The sequence below is a fragment of the Typopeltis vanoorti genome, chromosome 19, assembly GCF_054136105.1.
Source record: "Typopeltis vanoorti isolate ZY-2024b chromosome 19, IOZ_Tvanoo_1.0, whole genome shotgun sequence".
Taxonomy (NCBI): Eukaryota; Metazoa; Arthropoda; class Arachnida; order Uropygi; family Thelyphonidae; genus Typopeltis; species Typopeltis vanoorti.
The window spans coordinates 104,244,869-104,272,555 of record NC_143567.1 but is presented as its reverse complement, the minus strand read 5'-3'; the positions used below and the strand labels follow the sequence as shown (position 1 = coordinate 104,272,555).

General features: G+C 35.7%; 1 protein-coding gene across 1 annotated transcript in view; it reads right to left on the bottom strand.

The window, feature by feature from the left end:
• The window catches only part of Pdss2 (Decaprenyl diphosphate synthase subunit 2), an 87,437-nt gene extending 62,042 nt beyond the window's left edge, over positions 1–25,395 (bottom strand). Inside the window, exons 1-2 of the mRNA XM_090409419.1 lie at positions 25,140–25,395; positions 12,324–12,657 (exon numbers count right to left, since the gene is read on the bottom strand). Of these exons, the coding sequence (XP_090265545.1) occupies positions 12,324–12,657; positions 25,140–25,390 (585 nt within the window). The 5' untranslated portion in view covers positions 25,391–25,395. The remainder of the gene's footprint in view (positions 1–12,323; positions 12,658–25,139) is intronic.
• Between the last annotated feature and the right edge of the window lie 2,292 nt (positions 25,396–27,687).

The following is a 27,687-nucleotide window of genomic DNA, read 5'->3' as shown; positions in this document are numbered from 1 at the left end:
ATCTATCCATTCTTGAATTCTCTTTTTTACCAATTTTTCTAGTACTTTTACCACCACTCCTGAGATACTGATTGGTCTATAATTTGCTGCTGTAGTCTTAGAACCTCCCTTATGCAAAGGAATAATTTTGCCCTCTTTCCAGTTCCCTAGCACATTCTTGCAAAACCTTAGCTGATATCCCATCTAATTCCACAGCTGTATTTACATTGAGATTCTGCAATATCCTAAAAACCTCCAATTTATCCACCTCTGTGCCCACATTAGTGTCTGTTACACAGATTAAAGCAGTAACCTCACTAGGATAATATATGATTGCAAAGTGGTCATTCAGTAACTCAACTATTTTATCCATTTCTGTCTCCTCATGACCATCATCACTCATGAAGGTTAATCTTCCATAGTTATTCTTCCTCTTACTTGCCACATAACGAAAGAACTCTTTTGAATTTCCTTTGGGCTGCTCGGCTAAATTCTTCTCATAATCTGAATTTGCTTCCCTTACCATGCTGGTTACCTTTCTTGATTGTACTGTTCTTGAGCCTTGTACTGTTCATGAGTTTGTTAGTCGCCTTTCTCTTTATATACCCTCCACAGATTTTCTTCTCCTGCAGCTTGTGCTTAATGATCATCCATCTAACTCCTAGCCAATTAACCCTCCTTACCTTAGGTATACAGTTTAATACTGTTTCCTCTAGATGACCCTTAACTATATCCCATGCACTACTAATATCTTCTTTACGCTGCAGTGTTTCATGCCATGGTACAGATGATATATGATTATGACATGTTTTTTTACTAAGCATGTCATAATCACCTGCCCTTGTAGTTCCACAAATACCCCTTCTTGATAGAATATTCCTCGTGTTTTACAATCTCGAGCTAAGTCAAGACTGCAAGGTCACTTTCCCCAATTGGAGACAATGTTGTCACCTTGGTTATGGATAGCTGTTCTGATCCTATGACCAGGTACAATACTCTTCCACTCCTAGTCCCTTCCGTCACATGCTGCCTTAAATAATTATCTCTCAGCAGGTGTATAAATTCTATTTCCTTTCTGACATGTGACCTTTCTTCCTTCTAGTCTATATCTCCATAGTTCAAGTCCCCCCATAATAATCACTCGATCTGTACTCATTGTACTAATTTAGCGATGCATGTCTTCAAGATCATCTGTGTAACTCCTTGGCCTATAGCAACAATCAACTGCAGATTTTTTCTTATTGGTCTTAATCTCACACCAGATTGCTTCAAAAGAATAGCCACCCTCCCACTTGTCTCCTATTCTTTTTAGTTGCAATTCATCTGCTATCATCAGCAGTACTCCCCCCCCACCCACCCCATCTTCTCTATCTTCCCTGAAAATACTACACCCTTCATATTCGATCCCTGTAACTACATCATCTCCTGTTAGCCAAGTCTCACTAATGCCTATAACTTTTAGTGAGGTTGCACTGAACAATGCCAAGAACTCCTCCCTTTTGTTTTTGTAATATGTGACAATGGCAAGAACTCCTCCCTTTTGTTCTTGTAATGTGTGACAGTTCTAAAGAAATTAACAGGAAAAAATAATGGTATTAGTGTAAAAACTATATAAAAAAATTAAAATATTAGAAAATAATTTGCATAATTAGCATATCCAGATTGTATGAATAGAGCTAACTTAAAAGTTATCAATGAATGGTAGGAAATGAAAGATATGCTTGAATTTGTAGAATTTTTTGTGCTTGCAATGTGTATTTATTTCTACTTTTTATTTATATTACTGCTACTGCTGCATTACCTACCAAATTCCATTCGTTTGCAGAAACTAAACATTCACAATTGATACCTCACTCAGTAAAATGTTCTTCATCAGATAAGGAAATGCTTTCTAAATATAAAAGATTATTACAACCATCATCAGAATTATCCACCTGTTCTACCTTCTTCACATGAATTTTTTTTTTTTAGTTTGTCAGCGGCTCAATCTTATCAATTATGGATATCTCACATATGCTAGTTCATAGAGATCACCAGACACAGTAATCTTCCTATAAAAGATAGAATTTGTTTTTATTCAAGAACAGATGCTTTTTTACTCACCAAGTCTGTTCTTTCCAAAGACCAGCATGAAAATGTCCCTATATGGTGAAAATCCTCCCCTCCCCAAGAGATCACAATGATAAAAGAAAAACTAGTTTTATTGTATCACTGAATACAGTATAGAGACATTTACAGTTCTATGTACTATGTTTAGTGACAAAAGCAATTAGTGTAATTTGCAACAACTAGAATGAAGATTTTGATTTCCATAATCAAAAACACCACCACTACCACAAATGCTATACATGCTAACAAAACAGAGTTTTATTGTAGTATCAAACATGGCATATAATTAAATACATTGTCCTAATAGTGTCTTTCAAATTTTCTGTCACAGAAAATGTCAATTGGGTTCAGAAACCAAACAATTTATATAAAGCAAATAAAGGCAAAGTGTATGTAACTTGAAATCAGTTCAAACTGTATTTGAGAATTTCTATATCATTAAGATAGTTAACAAATACTAATTTTGTAAATAAAATTCTACCAAAAAAATAAAAATTGCAACTAACATGCTCTATGTGTGTGTGTGTGTGTGTGTGTGTGTGTGTGTGTGTGTGTGTGTGTGTGTGTGTGTGTGTGTGTGTGTGTGTGTGTGTGTGTGTGTGTGTGTGTGCATGCATGCATATGAAAAAAATTTGTAAAAATGCACACACCTGATGCAGAATGGACATAATGTATAGTTGTTGCATGAAGCAAAACTCCACCCAGGATGAACGTGTTGAAACTGCACAATAAAATCTTCCCACAATCCAGTTCAAAACATTCCATGTTTTGAACTGGATTGTGGGAAGATTTTGAAGAACAAGATACCATTTTCATTAATATGCGTAGCATAATGTTAACTATTCCTCAGCAATATTCCCTGAGGGAATATCCCTGACTATTGGCCAAACTCACTGTAATGAGCCTGAGTGCAGGATCTGGTCTTGCCTCATTCTTATAAATCAATTCTCAAGAGTTCATTTAAAAAACGAAGTTAGTTATATTCTTCATTTATGAGAGTTCATCATAAATGAACAATATAACTCTCTGACATGGGATTGTTATGGTGTTGAATAGAGGGTTTCTGGCCTCTTAGGTTTCTGTTGATCGCTGATAAGAACTATTGGTTTGAAACCTAATCAATGCAGTATTAATAACAGGCAAATATATAGGCTCCTGGAAGAGTATGTCTTAAGTAGCGCAAGCCAAAGAACTCTTATGCCAAAGATTTATTCTCATACTCTGGTGAAATTCAAAAAACATTCGTATTTATTGGTTTTAAATGACATATTTAGTATCAACATCTTTAGATGCCAAGAAATTATATTCTTGATTTAATCCTTTAAATCCAAGTACAAGCAAACAAAGTTTACACATGAAGTAGCCTTGTATATAGAGCCTAATGACTTCACATCAATTGCCTTAGTATTCCATAATGTAACATACTCCCTTTGCACATGTTTAATGCTATGCATTATGAGTATATTTTAAATTTGAAGATGATTTTGCAGACTGCATTAATCAGTGAGATTGGATGCCAGTTTTGAAGGTCTATGTAGTTTCTCTTCTTTGATATCAGACATGCTACTAAGGTCAGGACAGGCTATGGAATCCCACTGGAGTAAGCATCTTATAGCATTTTAAGCAGAAGTGGTCCATGCTAATCTGATCCCATAAGACTTTGAAACACTCTGATGCGAGTCTTTATAGATCAGGAAATTTGTCCTTTAGCAAAGATCTGCACACAGTTTTTAATTCCAGAGTGATTTTCCTAAGAAAAAAAAAAAAAAACTTTATGGGGTATATCCAAGAGGTTTACATGAGTGTGCCATGATCTAAGTAGGGTGCTTTTGGCTTACACCAGAGATTTTGGACTTATGGGAGAGAAAACAAATATCCAAAACTAACTCTCAAAAGAAGATAAGCATTTCTGTATTGGTTGGCTGAGTGATATATAGGCTTTTCTTCTGGGAAGTGTTTATCACATCTCATGCTGATGTTAATCTGTTGATTCTTTCTTTCTGATGGCTATAGATCAATGTAAAGATGATTTTAGTTGTGATTTCAGGTAAGACTACCTTGTTTTTCATAGGTTGTTTTCTCTTTTGAATGAGTGAAGGTAGACATCAAAGTCTGAATTTAGCGCATAGTCTGAATATTGGAGGAAGATGCTAAAAATTCAATAGGTGTTTCCTGATTTGGATGCTTTGGAGGATTAACGAAAGTTGTACTTTAACGAAGCAATGATCTGAAGGGATATGAGATATATTTCAGATCAGAGAAACAATGTATTGCAAGATGTATCTGCCCAATCAGGCCTAATACAGCAGCCTGTTAGCTGCTCTCTTCATTGACCTCTGGATGTAAAGGCAACCTCTTCTCTGGATGTTAGTTATGAAAGATGTCACTGAATTCATTATTGTTTGCCATTGCTTCAAGTTTATTTATCAATGAGGAGTGATGTTCAGCACACTGCAGCCTGTCCATTTCTTTGTCAAGGATGCAGTTAAAGTCTCCAGCTATGATGACATGTTCTTGGTTAATGTCAGAAGAATGGCCTTCTGACATTAACTAAGACTTTGGTCGTTCTCCTTGTGCCTCGTTATAACAAGCACAAGGAGAATAGCAAAAGTTCCTCATTATAACCATTAACTCACTACATCAGTGATGAGTTAAATCTACCTCCTATTTTTTTTTAATTCTCAATAACTTGATAAAAAAAATTTCGAAAAAAAAAAAAAAAAAAAGAAGTATTAAAGAAAAAAAAAAATATAATTACATACCTAGATATTATTAAATCTTATTTGCCACAGCACAAATACACCTGGACACCAAACAATGAAATCAAGAACTGTATAGACTATATAATCATTAATAAGAAATGGAAACATTCATTCCAAAACGTCAAAATAAAAAAGACTGACATGGATACAGACCATGAACTACTATTAGCCAAACTAAAAATCAGTTTCAAAAGAAAGAGAATAAACCACCAAAAACAAAAGAAGACAGACATCTCAAAACTCAATGACAGCTTGACCAGATCTAACTATCAGAGAACATTGAAAGAAAAATTAAATAATCTTGCTTTAGACACAGTTTCAGAGTCTTGGAAAAAAGATAAAGAAATTATTAAAGAAACAGCAACAAAACACCTGGGCTACCAGACAAGAGTAAATAAAGATTGGCTTACACCAGAGATTTTGGACTTATGGGAGAGAAAAAGAATATCCAAAACTAACCTCTTAAAAGAAGATAATGAAGAAAACAGAATATTATACGAAAATTTGAAAAAAAGAAATAGACAAAAATTAGTAAAAATCACGTATTTAGAAAAGGAAAAGTAGAAATGTGTGAAGAAGCATACAAAAACCATGATTCTAAGTCCATTTATGAAATAGTTAAAGAGATAACTAGAACATACTCACCCAGTTTCAATAGTGCAAAAGGATGGAACCACAACAAGTAGCAGTGAAACAATAAAAGAAATATGGACTAATCATTTTAAAGAAACATTTGCAGCTAAAGAAAACATAGATCAAGATGCCTTCAACCCAGAAGAAACTTCTGACACAAAAGACATCCTAAATGAAGAAGTACATAGAGCAATCAAACAAATGAAAAATGATAAAGTACCAGGCATAGACAACATTCAAAAAGAACTTCTGGAAAAATGGGAAGAAAGCATAATAAATTACATAAGAAAATTGTTCAACAAAATACTAAAGGAAGGAAATTTATCAACAGAATGGAGAACAGGTCAGATCATACCCATCCACAAAAAAGGAGATATACAGGATCCGAGTAATTATAGACCTCTCACCCTTCTAAGCCCCTGCTATCAAATATTTATCAGAATTCTTCAAAACAGAGTTAAATATTCCTATGAAGAACAGATGGAAGAAGAGCAAATGGAATTTAGAAATAAGAGAAGCATAGTAGATGCAATTTTCATACTAAACAGATTAGCAGATCTTATAAGAGACAAAAATAAAAAAAACTGTACAGCTGTTTTATTGACTTCAAACGAGCTTTTGACTCAATAAACAGAAGCAGACTCATTAAAATTCTAATAAACAGAAGGTTCCAAAAATATCTATTAAATTGTATCAAGAATTACTATTCAGAAACACAAGCAGTAGTGAAATACAAAAACAGAGAAACAGATCAAATAGCAATTAAAAAAGAAGTTATGCAAGGCTGCCCATCATCACCATATTTATTCAACCTATACCTAAAAGAAGTAATAGACGAAGAACTACAGATGTGTGAATGAGTAATTGTAAATGGAAGAAATATAACATTTAAAATATGCTGACAACATAGTTATCACTACAGACAGCCAAGAAAAATTAGAAAATATCCTGACCAAGCTGCATCAAACAAGTAACAAATATGATATGAAAATCAATTTTAGTAAAACAAAACTAATGTTAATAGGAAGAAAAAGGGAAGCAATTCAAATGAAAATAGGAAACAAAAACAGTAAAGCAAAATTCAATTACCTAGGATCAATGATCACTGAAGACCTACACTAGCTCAAAACCATAAAACACAGAATCAATAATGATAGATAACAATGGGCAGACTACAAAAAATATGGAACAATAAAAGATTAAGCAAAGACCTCAAATTAAAGAATTCTGGTTTCAAGAATGAACCCAGAAAGACTATCAAACATATCATTAAATGGTAGAATTGAAGGACAGCCCAGCAGGAAGACCAAGAAATAAATGGACTGACAACATTAAAGAAAGCACCCACTTAAACTCCATAATAGAACCACATAAGACAGCAGACAGAAAGAAATGGCAAAAATTCGTCTTTGAGGACCTGAGCAGAAGAGAAGAAGAAAATATTATTTGTATGAATATGCTTATAAAAACTACAATACATTTAATATTAAACACAATTTATTTGTCCATAATGAAAAACCATACACTTAATACTAAACAGTTTATTTCTCCATAATTAAAAACAATACTGATTAATAATAAACATGATTTCAATTAGTCTTTTTAAAAACCTACATAACGATGTTATGCCAGTTTTTAAACTGATCTAGCTAACTGTTGTTACATATAAAACTGTTGCGTCCAAACAGTTTAGCAAATTTTTCCCCATGGGCCTTCAAGATTGGATTGTTTATTAAGAATCCAGCTTTGTGTAGTGAACCAGTGAAGCAATGCTTCATCGATGTAAGGTTGTACTTCAAAATTTTTGTTTTGTTTATGTTGCTTTCCGGTGCTGATATGCAAACATCTTTATTCTTCTGCAATGTCGATACTGTTGAAGAGTAAAAATAACATTTTTACACACTTCAACATTTTTTGCACCATGTTTAAACTCAGAAATAATTCTGACATTTTTGCAAACCAAGAGACAAACATACAAACTATTGTTTTAATACTGACCATTTACAAACATCATACATTATAGCTTACCAGTTTTCAAGCCAACTGTCTAGCTTTTTCAAGGCATTTACGGAAAACATAAAAACAAGTAAATGCAAATTGAAAGGAACATAAAAACGTTGTAAACAAACTAGTAGCTAAGGTTACAGATTCGCGTGACAGAGACTGAAAGGACTTATTATTCTTGTTCATTATCACGTATGCGTGTTTGTTGTAAACGTATAATGTGATTACTGGCTAGCTGCAGTTCAGATGGATTTAGAGAGAGGATCAGGTTTTTCCACGAACTGTTTAGAATGGTACCCTGATTTCTGCTGAGGTTTCCACCGGTTATTAACACTATTGTGGCTTCCATGAATAAACGATGTCTGTAGTCATCATCCAGATACGGAATGGAGCTGTTTTGCCACTCTATCGTGTGATTCGACATACAGAAATGATGTGCTAAGCCGGAAGAGATACTTCTGTTGTGGTTTACATCACCAATATATTTCCTTTTGTCTGATTTCTAAACTCCGTGAAGTTTGTCCGATGTAGGCAAGACCACAGGAGCAAGGAATGTAATATACTCCTGGATATTTGTAGAATGGCACCTTATCTTTTAGGGATCCTAAAACTTGTCTGATGCTGGTGGTTGGTTTGAAGACCACTCTGATGTTGTAGGCTGTTAGTATTCTGGCTATCTGATAAGAAATTGACCTGATGGAAGGGATCGCTACAGTAGAAATGTGCTGGGAGCTTGATTCTTCTTGTCTGGGGTTGTCACTGTATAGATATTTTTTTATGATATTTGGAGGATATCCATTTTGTAATAATGTGTTGGCTATTAGTAAGAGTTCAGTCTGTGTAACCTCCTTTTCTGATATAAATTTTCTGGCCCAATTTTTCAACATGTGGATTATTATTATTACTATTACTATTATTACGGGCAACTCCAGGGAGTCATTAGACTCATCGAGGGAGGCCCCAAATTATATTCATCACAACTATTTGACATTCATACAGTATCTATCATACCTCGCCTTAAACGCATTCATTGTCACAGCATCCACCACAGACTCAGGGAGCGCATTCCACTCATTCACTACTCTAAAAGTAAAGAACCCAGCTCTAACACCTTTACTAACCACACTTTTGCCCAGTTTCCATGGATGTCCCCTAGTCCTCCCACAACCAGCCCTGTTCTCAAAGATATCTTCTGAATTAATTTTATAGAAACCCTTCAGTAATTTGAATGTCTCAATCATATCTCCCCTCCTCCGCCTATCAACCAATTTTTGCAACCCACAAATCCTCAACCTGTTCTCATACGGTTCATTCCACAGACCTGCTATCACCTTGTTCACTCGCCTCTGGATCCTCTCCACCTCCTCCCCATCAAGAAGAAACCTAGGTGACCAAATCTGAGCACAGTAGTCTAGATGGGGTCTTATCAAGGCTCGATACAGAGGAACAATAACCTGCTTGTCAACGCTTGTAACTTGCCAGTCTAGATGTTGCATCCCTCTTCACCAATGTACCAGTAGAAGAGGTAATAAACATCATCCAAGACCTCTTTCCTCTAGACATCACACAACTGTTTAGACACTGCCATCAGTCTAATTCCTTCAAAGTTAACAACACTATATACCAACAATCAGAAGGCCTGTAATGGAAAGCCCACTATCACCATCTTGTGCAGACCTTTTCATGAAAAAACTTGAAAAAGAAATTCTCTCCACAATCTCCCCTAGACCATCTATATGGTGGAGATATGTTGATGACATTTTCATTATATGGCAAGACAGCTTAGAAAACCTAAAATCGTTTGTGAATAAAATTAACTCAATACATAACAAGATAAAATTCACTCTGGAAGTTGAAAACAACAGCCAACCAACTGCATTTTTTAGACATCTTGATAAAGAAAACAATCAAATAGTGTCAAATTATCTATTTACAGAAAGCCTAGAGAACACTGGAAGATATCTTCATTATACTTCAAACCATCACAAGACACACAAACTGATCATTATCCACATGTTGAAAAATAGGGCCAGAAAATTTATATCAGAAGAGGAGGATATACAGACTGAACTCTCACTAATAGCAAACACATTATCACAAAATGGATATCCTCCAAATATCATCAAAAAATATCTATACAGTGATAACCCCAGACAAGAAGAATCAAGCTCCCAGCACATTTCTACTGTAGTGATCCCTTTCATCAGGTCAATTTCTTATCAAATAGCCAGAATACTAACAGCCTACAACATCAGAGTGGTCTTCAAACCAACCACCAGCATCAGACAGGTTTTAGGACCCCCAAAAGATAAGGTACCATTCTACAAATATCCAGGAGTATATTACATTCCTTGCGCCTGTGGTCTTGCCTACATTGGACAAACTTCACGGAGTTTAGAAATCAGACAAAAAGAACATGTTGGTGATGTAAACCACAACAGAAGTATCTCTTCCGGCTTAGCACATCATTTCTGTACGTCTAATCACAAGATAGAGTGGCAAAACAGCTCCATGCCATATCTTGATGACGACTACAGGCATTGTTTATTCAAGGAAGCCACAATAGTGTTAATAACCGGCAGAAACCTCAACAGAAATCAGGGTACCATTCTAAACAGTTCGTGGAAAAACCTGATCCTCTCTCTAAATCCATCTGAACTACAGCTAGCCAGTAATCACATTACACGTTGACAACAAACACACATGCGTGATAATGAATAAGAACAATAAGTCCTTTCAGTCTCTGTCACGTGAACGTGTAACCTTAGCTACTAGTTTGTTTACAACGTTTTTATGTTCCTTTCAATTTGCATTTACTAGTTTTTATGTTTTTCCATAAATGCCTTGAAAAAGCTAGACAGTTTGTTAGCAAAACTGGTAGGCTATAATGTAAGATGTTTAATTATCAAACCACCAAATATGTTTAATTTAAACCACGAGACACTTTCATTCAGCAGACATGTTTCTGACAGAATGGTTCATTTTTAATGATTTTATGGCAGCATTCTGATAAAGTGAGAGAGAAGGGCTGGAGGCCATTGGAGAAGTAGGTAAAGTGGAGATGGTTCCCAAGGACAAGATCAGGTTATAAACTGGCCTGTAATTCAACACAGGTGATAATACAAGCTAGTCATTTTTGTCTATTACACGAACTACCTAAGCAATTAAGATTGTTTGCATAGTTGCTTAAATTTGTAAGGTATAACAATGTAGTACACCTGTTATAACAGTAAAAAATTGTGTGGGAATTTTCAAAAATTAGAATCATTGTGGTCTTTAGCTCATTACAGCTGTGATTTCATTATTTCCAAGAGCATTACAACAAAATTCAACTGTATTTCTGAAGTTTCTGAAAATATTTTCAGAAATTACATCTACATAGGCTGTTCAATAAGTAATAAGACTATATTTATACAGAAATGAGATTACCTTTAATAGTCATCATTTACATGGTCTTTTTCGAAGTAACTACTGTGAGATGCGATGCATTTGTCCCAACGTTGTGTCCACTTCTTAAACACACGTGAGAGTCCATTTTTTGAGAGTTCTTTCAAAACTGCCTCTGCAGCTTTTACACATGCTTTGTTGCTTTCGAAATGGCGGCCACTTAGTGGTTTCTTGAGCTGAGGAAACAGCCAGAAATCACACAGTGCGAGAGCAGGACTGTATGGAGGGTGTGGTAGGATATCTGTGTTGTTCTTCTGCAAAACATCCACTACATAACTAGCAATATGTGGCCTTGCATTATCGTGGTGCAATAAGAAGCCATTCTTCAGTAATGGACGCTTCTTGCTGCTGTGTTGATCATTATCTCTGTGATGAACGTTGAAGGTCTTCCCTCACATTCAAGATCTTCCACATCACATTTTGCTTTCCTTCCTTAAAAGTTTTATGCCAGTGAAAAACACTTGCCCTCGACATTGCTTCATCGTGGAAAGTTTCGCGTATCATGTTAAAAGTGCCTGATGCCAATTTTTGTAAACGCACACAAAATTTAATCACATAACGCTGTTCCAAGGACGCTTCCATTTCGAAGACTGGTCGCGCCTCGTAGGTGCGGCGATGAGCACTTGCGTTTAGTCACGTGTCACTCTGGCACATCAGCCCGTATACGCCATCTATCAACCTCTTTTGTTAATATATACAGCAACATTTCTTTATTCCAAGGAAATTAATATTGTGATGAGTGGTTTCTCCACAGTAAAATTAGTCTTATTACTTATTGAACAGCCCACATAATATAACATCTTATCTTACATCTAATATAAGTTATACATGTAATAAAAATATGATGAAAGACAGGAAGATGATTTAAAATCTACTGGATAAAACAATTAGATACTATAACCTGAGGAACACTACACAAAAAAAAAAAAAAAAGTGATGTACTGCTAGCAATCAGAGCCGAATTCTGTTAGGCACTGATTTTAGTTTGACAGAATGTAAAATGATATACGCTATTTTTTGTGATTTTATAAATTTTAGTTTGACAGAATGTAAAATGATATACACTATTTTTTCAAAGGGAGAGGGGAGCAATTCAAAACACCGCGACTGACAATTACTAAGAAACTGCATGCAACAGTTTTTTTAGGTACATCCCTATCAAAAATGTGTGTGTGTTATTTGAAAAGGCATAGTAAATGAATTATAGGCATATGTTTATAAGTTTTTATAAGTTTCCTTTCCTCAGTTTCTTGGCCATTTCAATGAATTTTAATGACATTCAAAAACAAGTCATTCATCATTAGAATGCTGTTAAACACTTAAATGTTATGATAATAACGATAAGAATAACAGAAGATATTACAATCAAAATAATCTTCAATATATTACCTTGCAATTCCTGAGGTCGGCAAGCCCTTTACATGCATTTGCTAATAAATAATCTCCACTAAGCACAGATATCTTGTTACCAAACTGCAAGTCACTCAGAGTGGTCGAATCAGGTACAACACTTGAAGAAAGATTAAGGATTCCTTTATGAATTAAATGAGCTGTATGGATCATCTCAGTTATTTCAGCAAGAGATCTCTGCCGCTGAGAAATGCCAGCAGCTCTATCTCCTTCCAGCAGGTCAGAACTTGAAGGATGTCCAGCTGCTTTAGAAATTAATAACACAATAAGGCCTCGAGTCTGGATGTTGGTTCGTCCATTGTATACCAGTCGTCTAAATAGATATAGTATATTCTGTTATAATATAAAAAATGCCATCACCATTATTTAAGTTCTGGTCAAAGCTACACTTTTATTTATTTTTCAAATTTATCCTTAAAACACAATGCTCTTTCTTATGTGAGCAGCATTTATTTATTGATAATTGCACAACTATATACAATTTACTGTCCATCAAAAGGATGGCTGTATATACAATAATAGGTTTCATAATTAAGAGCCTGGTGTTGGTCCAATGGTCAACATATCCACTCTCCAGCCAAAAGGCTGCAGGTTCGAATCCTGCTGTGGGCATTGATGTTTGTGATTGTCTGTGAAAATACTAGTGGTGGTCAGCAGTAGATGGTGTAGATCAGGGGCCTCAAATGCAGCAAAGGGCCAGTCAATTAGATGTATATCTGATGTAGGCCGTATTCAATATTATTCTGTGAACCAAAAGATAAACCAAAAAAAGAAAGGCTCTAACAAAGGCCTTTTTGTTGGTGTGCCTTTACGACTTACGTAAACAGTTACAACACCATTTAAATTTATAACCATGTTTCATTTTTAAATTTTAAAAATAACAAGTTTAGAAATTATAATTTCAATTACATTTTATTCATACTTTAAGAAAATTATTTAAATACGTAATTTTGACTTACAAAAATTAAGATTTTTATCAAAGAGCCCTTTTTTAATTTCATTTTGATCTTGAATCCTGACATCTTTTCCTCTGTACTAACATGTCAATATCTGCTTTTTCGTTTTGTGTTGCAATATGAAGTATTGCATTTAATCTAGAATCTTTTATCCGTGAGCGGAACTTTGACTTATTAAGTTTCATAATTTATTTATAAAAATTTGGTATGTCAACTTTGTTATATTTATTTTTTAGTTCAGTATTGCACTGGAGTTGCATGGTCCCACATTGACCTGCTGTGGGACCTGTTCGTGAAAGTTTGCCAACAGGAAAATATACCCGAGGAATGGAGGAAAAGTACTCTTGTCCCCATCTACAAGGGTAAAGGGGATGCACAAGTTGTAAGAATTACAGAGGAATAAAGTTGATGTCCCACACAATGAAAATCCTAGAAAGGGTTCTTGATTGAAGACTGAGGAAGGAGGTGGAGATTGCAAAGGAGCAATTTGGTTTCATGCCTGGTCGATCGGCCACAGATGCTATCTTTCGGGTACAACAGATGATGGAAAAGTTTCAAGAGAAGCAACAGGAGCTACATCTGGTATTTATTGATCTGGAGAAAGCGTATGAGAGAGTGCCAAGGCAAGAAGTCTGGAGGTGTCTGATGGAGAAGAAGGTACTGGAGAAATATGTCAGGTTGGTGCAGGAGACTTACAGAAATGTGAAGACAAGTGTTCGAACCTGCCTGGGAGTGACAGAAAGTTTTCCAGTGACAGTTGGCTTGCATCAAGGGTCTGCATTAAGTCCGTTCCTGTTTAGTATTGTGATGGACGTGGTGACGGAGAAGAGTGAGAAAAGATGCGCCATGGATTATGTTGTATGCAGATGACATCGTGCTGTGTGCAGAATCAAGAGAAGAAGCGGAAGCCAAAATGGAAAGTTGGAGGAAAGTACTGGAAGAGAGAGGTAAGAGACTGAGTAAGTAAGACCGAGTGTATGTGTTGCAAAGTGGATGGCAGCCAAGAGACAGATCTGGAGCTGGAAGGAAATGTCATCAGGAAGGTCAGTGACTTTAGATACTTAGGCTCAACAATGAAAGAGGATGGTGAGGCTGAGAAGGAAGTGGGATGGAGGATACAAGCAGGAGGGAGGAACTGGAGAGAGATGGCTGGAGAGTGCTATGTGATAAGAGGGTGCCGATCAATCTAAAAGGCAAAATTTACAGGACAGTAGTGAGACCAACTATGACGTATGCTTGGAAACTGTGGCCCTGAGGAAAAATAACATCAGCAGGATGGAGGTAGCGGAGATGAGAATGCTTAGGTGGATGTGCAGTATGACCAGAAAGGATCATCTGAGAAATGACCATGTAAGGGGAACGGTGAAAGTTACGAACTTGAGAGCAAAGATACAGGAGGCAAGGTTGAGATTGTTTGGTCATGTGATGAGGAGGGAGGAGGAGTGTGTGGGAGGAAAGGTCGAGCAGATGGATGTTCAGGGGAAGAGGAAGCACGGACAGCCAAAGAAGAGGTGGAGGGAGATGGTGGAGGAGGACTTGAGGATGAACTTGGATGTGGCTACAGCCCAAGACAGGAAGTTGTGGAGGAGACTCACCACAAACAGCATCCCTACTTAAGTGGGAAAAGCTGCAGAAGAAGAAGATTGCACTGAAATTCAATTACTTCCATTTGTAATTCTTCATCAACATTTTCAATATTAATTAAAAAAGATGAACTGAATAATAATAATTCATTTTCAAACTGATTGAAATCAGAAAATATTTTTTTAAATTCAATTTTTTAATTCTTCAATTTGAGGAATGTACTTTTCAGCATCATTATTATTTTGGAAAATCGATTTAAGTGTAGGAAAGTGGGCTATTTATTAGTCCACTTTCCTACACTTTGGATTTGCCAAAGATAGGAGTTTTGCCAGAAATGACTTAATTGAATCATACATATGACATATCAACTGTTCACATCCTTTCAGAGCGGTATTCAAAGTGTTTAAGTGGCTTGTTATGTCAACTAAAAAGGCCAAGTCTTTGCACCAATCTTCAAAACTGTTTATTTTTTCACGCAATATATCTTGGAAGTTCTCTGCTATATCTTCGACACGCTTTAAAACTGTATTTCCTGATAGGCTTATACTTTGAAATGCTTGCTTTTTTTCCCAGACATATGATTTCGACTGCACTTAAAATACAATTTTTAATAAATTCTCCATCAGTAAAAGGTTTCGAAGCCCAAGCAATTTTTTCACTTATGACGTAACTACATTTAACAGCAGCATCACTTGTTGTGATAACATTCAAAAATATCCTCTGTTGAAACTTCAGTTCATTTTTTAAATCTTTAAGTTTGTCATCATGCATCCTTTCTGTATATTTATCACAGTTCTTATGGTTTGTTTCATAATGGCATTTTAGGTTATATTCTTTCACCATGGTGACACTTTGTCTACATATCAAACATGTTGGAATATTTTTTACTTCCAAAGAAATATGTCTTCTCCCATTTTTCTTGAAAAGTTCTGCCTTCTTGATCTTTTTTTTTTTTTAACTTTAAATTCAGATATTGTTATGGGCAAAAAAATATATAAGTTATTGAGGTAACTTTTTATTAACACACTATCATATTACAATGGTAACCTATAATTTACTGACATTATATCACATGGCTTAAAATGGCTATGCGACAATTAACTTCCATTCAGTGTTGCCAACATTTCATGATAGAAACATGGTACAATGAGTTGTAGCAATAAGTTTTACTTTTGTTTAAAGCTGTCATAAAACATTAGAAGTTTGAATTTTTCTGTTTTAATCCCTACAGAATGTTAGAAACATTGATTTTTAGAAAAGAAATCATTAAGGTTGCAGGCCAGATAAAAAGCCTTTGCAGGCCATATCTGGCCTGCGGGCCACCAGTTTGCGATCCCCCTGGTGTAGATGATGACGGTAGTTCATCATCTATTCAGCAAAAACAAGACAGTGTTTATTGTGTATACTGTTAATGTTTACACTGACAGTATACTAGACAGTGTTCATTCAAGCCAGTTATAAATTATGGATCTGAGAGTAGGGTTAAAAATAAAGTACTTCATTAGTGACTAGAAAGCAGAAATATGAAATTACATAGGCAAAGTGGATACTAGATCCAACATTATTTTTTCAAAGCCGAATGTTTGTAGAAACTATAAGTTTCGTAAGTTTACTTTTACCTGAGAGCTTACAAGAATACAATCCCCAGTATCCCTGAGTTGCCTTAACTTGCATTACATAAAATACATGGGTGCTGCCCAAGCGTCCATTTATTCACCTTTTAGTAGTGCATTTTTTAAGATTTCACTGCCCTGATAGCTATTTCAAACCTATTGTCAGAGACTAGGCAGAAATCTTAAGAGAGCAAAAACTCTCGTTCAGTACTAAGGAAATTTTCAGTACTAATTTCAATTTCTTTAGTAAATGTCAGAGAAATGTAATTTTTGTAAATGAACTCTCAGTCAGTATATAAAAGTAATTACTAAAAGAAAGGGCTATGAGGCTTCATTTTAGCAATGTAAAATTACATAGACAAAGTGGATACTAGCTCCAAAATTATTTCAAAGCATGTTTGCAGAAACTATGAAAGTTTCACAAGTTGACCTGAGAGCTTATAAGAATGCAACCCTTGGCATCCCCAAGTTGCCTTAGTTTGCACTACTTAAAACGTCCATGTCTAAATAGTGCAGGGCTAAGGAAATTCGGGGATGCTGAGGATTGTATTCTCGTAAGTTCTCTCAGGTCAACTTATGAAACTTTCATAGTTTCTACAAACATTCGACTTTCAAATAATGCTGGATCTAGTATCCACTTTGCCTATGTAATTTTACATCACCAAAATGAAGCCTTATAGCTCTTTCTTTTAGTAATTACAAATATGAAAGTTCTGAGAAAAATTAGGAGAGTAAACAGATGGCATCAACAGCAGAATCATATTAAAAATGTGGATATCTGGAAGGAGTTGGACATCGTTAGCATTCAATAATGCCAGATCAGAACTAATCTAGAGTAGTATAGATTAGTTCTATTTTGACATCAGGTATCTGATGTCAAAATAGAATGAAAAGGATCAAGATCTAAGTAGATTGATGCAGCCATAAGTCTTCCCCAGAAAACAGAACATCACAGAATATTGCAGTAATGACAAGTGACAGACTCATTTGGAGGAAAACTGCTGATAGGAGTTAGTGTAATACTGAGTTGTGTAGTAGAGGAGTTGCGTAGTATAGGAGTTGTGTAGTACTGTCACAGTATCCTGTAAATCCTCGCAGGTACATAAAGAAATTGATGATTAAACATTTTAAGCTAATCAATTCACACTGATGAGGAAAGAGAAATAGGAAAGAGAAAGTTGTTATATGTCTAATTTCCAAAGAAATACTAGTCTGGCCTATACATGCATTTTGGCATGTGACCCAAATCTTTAAGTGCCTCCCAAATGTTTAATAAAGTAAACTAATACAGGTCCTCGGGTTGTAATGCAAAAGTTGTTTGACTAGATAGAATGCTACTTTTATATCTTTCTTTGTTAGTATCCCACCATGTATGGTTGGGCATGCAACTTCAAAAAGTTTCTGTAGTTGGTGCAGTTTTGCATCCATTCTTTAGAATACACACATACATACATCTTCAAGGCCCACCTTTTCTAATTGGGTTGTGGGGACAACAGCTGCAAGAGGAACTTCCAATGGTCATGATCCTCTGCCACCAAGCTCAGGTGTTCTGGTGGGATTCTCAAACGGGTCCACCCAAGGTTTTGGATATAATCTATCCAGCGAGTCCTTGGCCTCGCTGGATAGATTCTTTAGAATTGAGTCATATATTTAATTAAGGAAGAAGGAGGGGAGGGTTGAGAGACACCAGAAAGTAATGGTCGAGTACAATATGGAGAATGAGGGTAACTTGTGGAATGCCTCAAGGTTCTGTACTAGGGTCACTACTATTTGTATCTTAATAATATAGGGAATGATTTGCAGAGGAGTATTCAGCTGTTTGCTGATGATGCAAAACTGGGGAGGCCAAAAGTTAATTAACATAATGTAAAAATCCTCCTGCAGGATAAATAAATTGGCAGTGGATAAGGTTTTAATTTTAATAATGTAAAATGCACTTTGGAATGAAAAGATTAAAACACTGTGTATTACACTGATAGTAATAGAGGAAACTGATGAGGTTTGAAATCTGAGGATGATGATGGACAGAGTTGAAATTCTGAGGCGCATATTGCAAAATTTAGCAAAACATATCAAAAGATTGCTTGGATGTTAAAGGACATGTTGACAAGTAGATACAGGGAAGTTATCTCTTTATAAGACTGGTACAGTTGCATATTGGCTACTGCACACGGATTTGGTCACAGAGTTACGTTGGAACAAGGAGTTAATAGAGAATTCAGAGATGAGTAGCCAAGATGGTGACAGGTCTGTGTACAAAAGAAATTTTTCAATATAGGAAGAGAATCAGGAGTCATTCCCAAGAGACTGTGTAAGAGTGGAGTTAGTCAAGACATCAAGACATAAGAACTAGATTTTTTTCTAGGAGAGTGGTGAATCACTGGAATGGATTGCCAGAGATAGTTGTGAGTGCTGACAGAGAACGAGAGTGAGAAAAGGTATGATAGGTATTGTGTGAATAACGGTTAGTGCAGGCCTCACATAGCAAGCCTTCTGACACCATGGAGAAGCCTGTAATATTTCTTTTAATTCTATCTCTGCAAAAATGATGCAGTACAATGCACATAAATAACAATCTATAAGTGAGATTTCTGTGCACCAAGAATGATCCTTTTATTTTTCTCTTAAGAATGCAAGACTGAAACCTTTTTCTTCTTCCAATGATAAAGCTTCCTAAAATTTAGAAGAAAGAGAACATGATTTAAACTATTACAGTTTAGTTCCTTGACATAAATTTTCATAAATTATAAATATGTTATAACTAGAGTACAGAATAATTAGCTCACATTTCTAGCCAACGGAACACTAGATCAATTCATTTCAATTCATCCTAAAGCAGAACTCCTCACTAACCTTATCCATCTTTGGACATAGACCATGGAAAATTTAAAGATACTCATGTGGTCACTCTTGATATTTCCAAAGAATCTGATCATGTGTAGCAATGAGGTTTTTGTTTTCTTCCTCTATCCTCAGAGAGTGGATTGCCAGTTTCCTCTTAGTGAACAGTGTGTCATGATGGATGGCTTCCTCTTATTAATTTCTTTATCCATGCTAGAGTACTCCAAGGTTCCATATTCTTGCAATATGTTCTTCCTCAAATATGTTAACAACCTCTTTCACTCTAACTTCAAATCCCGACAATTTCTCAGATGAACAGTGCTGTCCATTCCATTTCTTCAATCAAGAAACCTTGTAGTACTCAAAGGACTTGAATACTGTTCTCTTCACTATTAACAAATGGGGTGAAGATAACTGGGTGAGTTTCAATGCTCAAAACACTGTCCTGTCTTATGATGGATGAAAGATCATACTTCACTTATTTTTGATAATGTTCTAATTTTCAATCAAAATTATTTTCCCTTCTTGGCCTGATTTTAACATCTAGCTTATCTTGGCATAAATATGCCATATCCACAGTCTCCAAAAAAACTTGATATTCTTTTTCATTCAAAATACTACTACTCTTCTGTTAAATTCCTAACACTTATAAATTTCAAATATAACCAATCTTAAAATATTGTCATATTTGGTGTATCACCCCAAACAATCTACCCTTAAGAGTTGACAGTTTATTTTTCGCTTGATTAGAATATAGTAAATTAAGTTTAATCCTATATCCAAGTGTGAGCAAACAAAGTTTGCACCTGAAAGTACTCAAAGAACGCCTGAAAGAAATGCTTACACTTGGATATAGGATTAAACTAAATTTACTATATTCTAACCAAGTGAAAAATAAACTTTCAACATCTTCCTCTAAATCCAGAGTAATTTATTAAAAAGGTGGCACACCAATTGGCAACTCCTATAGGTAGAGATGACCTTGCTAATGCTTCTGACTGGTATCTCCACTTGGGCCTGGCTCCCACTGAAGGGACCTCAATAAAGGTCAAAACTAGTCTGGGTAGTGGCCCTTCCCTTAATGCATAACATTAGACATATCTGCAAGGAGATGTGTTGTGCATTATGGGAGATACTGAGATAGGAGTGTTGGTAGCTTGCTCCACCTTTGCAAGGAGTCACCATGGTGTTGTACCACCTTACCCCAGTCCTGAAGATACTTTCAGGCGCAAACTTTGTTTGCTCACACTTGGATATAGGATTAAACTAAATTTACTATATTCTAACCAAGTGAAAAATAAACTTTCAAAAAGTGAATTGGATGGGGATTGGCTGTGTGATAGATATCAGTTGTGCATGATGTGCAAACAATGTCAATGGATTGCATGGGGATATTCAGTTGTTTGCAGATGAGTGAAGCTAGAAAGTTATTAGTAATAGTGCAGATGAGATAGCCCTTCAAGAGGATTTGAATAAAATGGACAAATGGAAGTCTCAATTTAATTCAGCTAAATGTAGTCTTGTAGTTTGGGATAAATTGATGGGATGCTATAATTCTGTTGGAGGACCTGTATCTGGGGGAGATCACTGATAACCTGAATTTCAGGGAGCATATTGAAATGGTGGTGAAGGTAACCCAGATGATAGCTGCAATACAGAGGACACTGACCTGCAGAGATAATAGCATTGTCATTCCATTGTATATTGCCCTGATCAGACCACATCTGGACTCTTGTGCTCAAATTTGGTCACCAGGATTTGAAGAGGATAAATTAACCTTGGAAAGAGCACAGAGGCAGATAATCAAGATGATATCAAGACTGTACAAAGTTAGTTATGAGGATAGAATGAGGGAATATGGGCTGCAAAGTTTCGTAGACAGAAGGAGAGGTAATATGATTGAGCTATTTAAAACTGTTGAAAGGTAGTTATAGGGTCGACATTGGGGAGTTCTTACATTTGGTGGAACAAAGGGAAGGAGTAAGGACAAGGTACCATTGCTGGAAGTTGCAAAAGGAAATTGTGAACAAGAGTGTGAGGAGTGGGTTCTTTGCATGGAGGGTGGTCGAACTATGGAATGCATTGCCTAATAGAGTGGTGAGAGCACAAACGGTGAATGAGTTCAATGACTGGCATGATAGATTTTTGCATTTTCTAGGGTGGGCCTCCTACAATGAGTGATTCCATGGAGGTCCTGAATCATAACAATAAAGTTGGAAGAGAAGCTAAATTGTTTGCTGTTGATCTAAAGCAAAATGTTAATCTGCACCAGAATTCCAATTGATCCTCCTCATTCTCCAAGCATCATGGATCTTTTCTTAATTAGCTCTCTCTCCAAATACACTGCTGACATTGGTTTTCTTTTTGGCTGACTGCATTGTCTTTATTTTATTTTTTTTAAAAACAAACTGCTTTTCTTCCAGTCTCATTTTCCAGCACTACAATGCTGCAAAATGGAATACCCTTCCAGACAACTATGCCTCTTTTCCATGGCCTGATTATTGCTTTCATTCTCATGATCCTAGCACTTATGCTGATCTAATAAATGAAATTATTAATTATTCTTACTGGGATGAGTGTTTTTATTCACTATACCACTTAAGATCCTCAACCCTTATCCAAGCTTGATTACCCAACAAATTTACCAAAGTACTCCAGGCTAAAAAAAAAATGCAGCAAACACTCAATGCCTCAAGCTGATAACAAAAATCAACAATCTAAGACCAAATGCACTAAGCTTGCCTCCTGCTCAAATGACAATCAAGCTTGCTGCCCCCTTGCCAAGGTCGTTGGACAAAACTTCTGTCCTAGTATGTTTCCACCCCTCTCATCCTGATGGAACAATGAAACATATATTTAAGATATAGCAGACCCCATGGCATCAGTACTGTCCTCCAACTCTTGGTTAGATGGCCAAGGCAAATCTACTCCTACTATTCCACAAATCATCCACACCATGCCTAGAATGAGTTCCATGGTCTAGAGCAGTGGTCACCAAAGGTGTCGATTTGTTAGGGGTCGATAGAAAAATATAAGACATCATTGTATGGGTAATATTTAATTCGGTTAACTTGGATTACTCCATCCTGAATGACAACAAAATTAAGAGTGAATCGTGGGAACAGTGACATGAATAAGACCTGTAAGATGGAGCAAGGTCACGAAAATAGTTACGGAGGCCAATCAAGTAGGCCATACTAATAAACGGATGTTGGTGGTTCCTGCCTGGCCAGCACGAGATTGCAACATGTGTGTGGTTTTTATTTACTTATACTTACACGTATTCGATCCCATTTTTGCGCAGCGACATACAAGTGAGCGTTAATTCATCAACATACATATTATAATACAATCGTTATTCATTCACGAACTAAACTTCTCTATGTTGAAGAGTTGAACAGGACTGGTAGTAATACCAGTAGTTTATTAATACCAGTATATTAATATCACTAGTAATACCAGTGATATTACTAGTGATAGTAATAGTAGTAGTAATAGTAATATAATAATATATACTTATTATACATACAAGAAACACTGTAACTATAAAATAAACAATCTATAAACTCACATAAGCGTCTTTTTTGCTTGTCCTATTATAATTACGTAATAATAAAATAGAGGGGATCGATAAAAAGTCAAGAAACTCATGAAGGAGTCTACGGTCAAAGAAGTTTGGTGACCCCTGGTCTAGAGGGTGTCAATGGCAGTTGCACTAAAGCTTGTGCTCCAGAATTAATGCCCATCCTATATCAACCTTTATAAGCTGTCATCTGGCATCTATCCAACAGCATGGAAGCATGCTTTTATTTCAAAAAACTGGGAAGATAAAATTCAGTCATCAAACTATTGCACCACTGCCCTCACCTCAATACTTTCAAAATTAACTGAAAAGGTTATCAACAGCAAACTACTTCACTATTTGAAACCCACCAATTAATCAGGGATCAACATGTATTCTCCCATTCTTGTTCTACTTTCTTACTGTGTGAAAAATTGCCCTTAACATTTTTATAGCATCATGGCCTTCTTTTCAAACTGCTATCTTATGCTACATCCTACTTTCTGTGGGTGGATTGCCAGATTCCTCACTGATCATTCTTTGCATGTCATGGAAGATGGTTTTAGATTTTTCCAATTAATGCTAGAGTAAACCAATGCCCTGTGCTTGTGTAAATTTATTGTTGTTGTTGTGGTTTAGCACAGATGAAGAAATAGTAATTTTCAAACTGGTAATAATACAAGTGACGCAATGTGAATTTATGCTTTAAACATATAATTTGTTTATTAGCTTGAAAGTGCTTTCAGTGACTTTAAAACTTCAGGTGAACCATAGATCAAAAGGTTCTTTCTTCTAGCCAAAAAGAGGGCTGAAAGCCTGAAGAAATATAAAAACATTACATAATTTGCACACACACACACACATATATATATATATATATATACACACACACACACACACACACACACACAAATGAAAGTGAAACTATGAAGGAAAGGAAATATCTAGTTTAATCTTCTAAATGTTATGCTTAATGCACTCATGGTGGATTTTTTTTTAGTTTTTACCAGTGCAGGATATGATTGAGACATTTAAGCTTTTGAGAGGCATTTACCAAATTAACAGTAGGGAGATTTTTCATATAGTAGAATAAGGGGAAGGAATAAAGTCATAGAGCAAGAGCACGCTTTTGGCAAGGAAAGCAGTAAGACCATGGAATGCCTTGCCTGAGAGGGCAGTTAGAGTGCAGAGTGAATTTTAAGGAATGGTATGACAAACTTTGTATTGTCTAAAACAAAACTGTCACAATGAGTCTTGCTACTGCATAGTGGTCCAGAAGACTTTCCCCACATATAAGCTCCAAAGACGACAGATGCGTTGTCGAAACGGTGCACACAACTTTACTCCCACCCCTGAACCTATCCCTTCATATCCTCCCCCTTCTCCAAAATCTTGTTTCTATCTTCCCTCCTCCCTCCCAAGTATTCTCTGCCCACCCTGAATAATATATATATATATAAAAACCTGGATATTTCAAAAAGATTCACATATCCCTTGCTTCACCAATAATTCTCCCACATTGCTCTATCCCAACCATTTCCAAAAACACCTACCTTTCAATCATACTCCCATCCCTAAACAGCAGATGAATGTATATTGCCACATGCTGGGATGCTGTTGAATAAGAAGACAGCCAGAAACATTCTACAAATGTATGTCTGAATTTTCCTTCTTATATTTTTCATATATCTATCTATGTAAAACTTCAGTAATGCCCTAAAACTGAGTTAAAAGCCAATGACATTATAAAAAGAGGCACTCCTAAACAAATATAGGCTAAATAGCCATAATAATTAATAATATACTATCTAATTTGCTTTGTTTATAACTAATTGCAACAGAAAATACTTTATGTAAAAATATGGTCATTTAAAAATAAAAATAATTAAACACTCTGAAATTTAAAATCCTGGCCAAATTCTGTATTTTTAAGGATCCATAAATATATGATTATCATAATTAAATTAAAAACAAAGTTACATGATAACACCTCAACTGCCAGATGTGTTGGTTCTGTTATACTATTATCGTTTTACAAATCGAAATGGCGAGATTATTTCCAGTCATTTAATTGCATAAAAGAGGTATTAAAGATTCAATTTCACAGATGCTTTTAACTAAGATATACTGTTTCTATTGTATCAAATTTTTTTGTCAAGTATAATTTAACATTTCAGTTGTTGCTTTTAACTTCCTCATGCAATAAAAATTCATGACATGTATTGTATATATTACTCACTTGGCTGTTTTAAGAACTGGATGATCAGTCCCCACCAATTTTCTAAGATGTACAGCAATATTTGAAAATTCATCACTTAAAAGGCATCTTAAACTAAAGTAGGATGTTGGGTAACCAACAATCTTCTCTGCATCTGAAACAGCACGATTCCAGTCGGCAGTTTTTGACGTTGCTCTGGCACCTACAGTTGCACAGTACCTCAAGTTATAAAATTCTGTTAATGGTAAACAAATTTTTAACAATTTTCCCATTAAGTTAGATGTTCTTATAAAGGTGCACGTCCGAAATGACACGTGTCTATAGTAACTGAGCATTGTGTTGCCTGAAAGATAATACCTGAAGATCCAACAACAGTCTAAGGTCTGTGCAGTGACCCCTGCCTCACTCAGAATAAAACAGCAGTGTAAAGAACGTCGACATAGGTGAATGCCCGCTCCAAATTCCTGAAACAGACCAAAACAACAGGTAAGTAACCGGTCTTGGTCCTACTTCCTCCAATCGGCAGGACGAGCACGCACACACCATGTGCTCGCCATCGGAAGTATTTAAGTAAATCGCCTAATTTCTTTTTCCAAAATAAATGCATCTATCTGAAATGTAAAGATGTTATATACGACTTTATTTATTATACATAATCAATGTAAGAGGATTTACTGTTCACTTCATTCAAAACTTTCAAACAATCACGGACACACACTCATTTTTATCATAATACTCATCAAAACTTTACCTTCTTCCTGAAGGTCGCCGGTAACGATGGTACTTCAGCGCCGCCACAAATGAAAACACCGATATAATTATTTTTTAAATATTTTCAATATCATAAATGTCACGAACACGATTCAAAATAATTTCAAATGGTTGAAAAAAATGCAAACTATAATTTTACTGACTTTTAACTAGAAGTGCGTAGAAAAATATCTGTTTTGAAGTTGATAAATGAAATGTATGAAACAACTGCTTTTTTTTTACTGCAATACCCAAGAGATGGAAGAACTTATAAGCATTAGTGCAGTGGAGAAAGGAGTCCCAGTCAGGAGCTGTACCTCCACACTGCACTAATATGTTTCTTGAACAGCTGTGTGTAGTAGTTGTTAGCGATACTTTTTTGAGGAATGTTGTTCCATAGGGCAGAGGTAGATGGAATACAAGAGGAAGAAGAGAATCAAGTACGAACACACTCGACATACCTAAGTAGACCGTTCCACGGATCCTTACGCATGTCAAAATTTACGTAAATCGGACTCCCCCAACCTTCCATAATAGACTGTCATGTCAAACAACTATGCAAAAATTAGCATGCAATGCAGAAATTGTTTAAATTAAACATATTTTATCGTTTGATAATAGACATACAAATTTATTGTTTAATACTGACCATTTACAAACACCTTGCATTATAGCCTACCAGTTTCGCTAGCAAACTGTAGCTTTTTCAAGGCGTTTACTGATGCTAGCGAAACTGGTAGGCTATAATGCAAGATGTTTGTAAACGGTCAGTATTAAACAATAAATTTGTATGTCTGACTATCAAATGATAAAATGTGTTTAATTTAAACAATTTTTTTTCATAAAAACTAGCAAATGCAAATTGAAAGGAACATAAAAACGGTGTAAACAAACTACTAACTAAAGCTACACGTTCGCGTGACAGAGACTGAAAGGACTTATTGTTCTTATTCATTATCACGCATTCGTGTTTGTTGTAAACGTGTAATGTGATTACTGGCTAGCTGCAGTTCAGATGGATTTAGAGAGAGAGAGAGAGGATCAGGTTTTTCCACGAACTGTTTAGAATGGTACAGTGATTTCTGTTGAGGTTTCCGTCCGTTATTAACACTATTGTGGCTTCCTTGAATATACGATATCTGTAGTCATCATCCAGATATGGCATGGAGCTGTTTTGCCACTCTATCGTGTGATTAGAAGTACAGAAATGATGTGCTAAGCCGGAAGAGATACTTCTGTTGTGGTTTACACCACCAACATGTTCTTTTTGTCTGATTTCTAAACTCCGTGAAGTTTGCCCAATGTAGGCAAGACCACTGGAACAAGGAATGTAATATACTCCTGGATCCTTGTAGAATGGCGACTTATCTTTTGGGGATCCTAAAACATGTCTGATGCTGGTAGTTGGTTTGAAGACCACTCTGATGTTGTAGGCTGTTAGTATTCTTGCTATTTGATAAGAAATCGACCTGATGAAAGGGATCACTACACTAGAAATGTGCTGGGAGCTTGAATTTTCTTGCTGGGGTTGGTGCCATATAGATATTTTTTTTTGATGATATTTGGAGGATATCCATTTTGTGTTGGTTATTGGTGAGAGTTCAGTCTGTGTATCCTGCTCTTCTGATATAAACTTTCTGACCCTATTTTTCAACATGTGGATAATGATCAGTTTGTGTCTTGTGATGGTTTGAAGTATAATGTAGTCTTCCTGTAAATAGATAATTTGACACTATTTGATTGTTTCTTTATCAAGATGTCTAAAAAATGCAGTTGGTTGGCTATTGTTTTCAACTTCCAGAGTGAATTTTATCTTGTT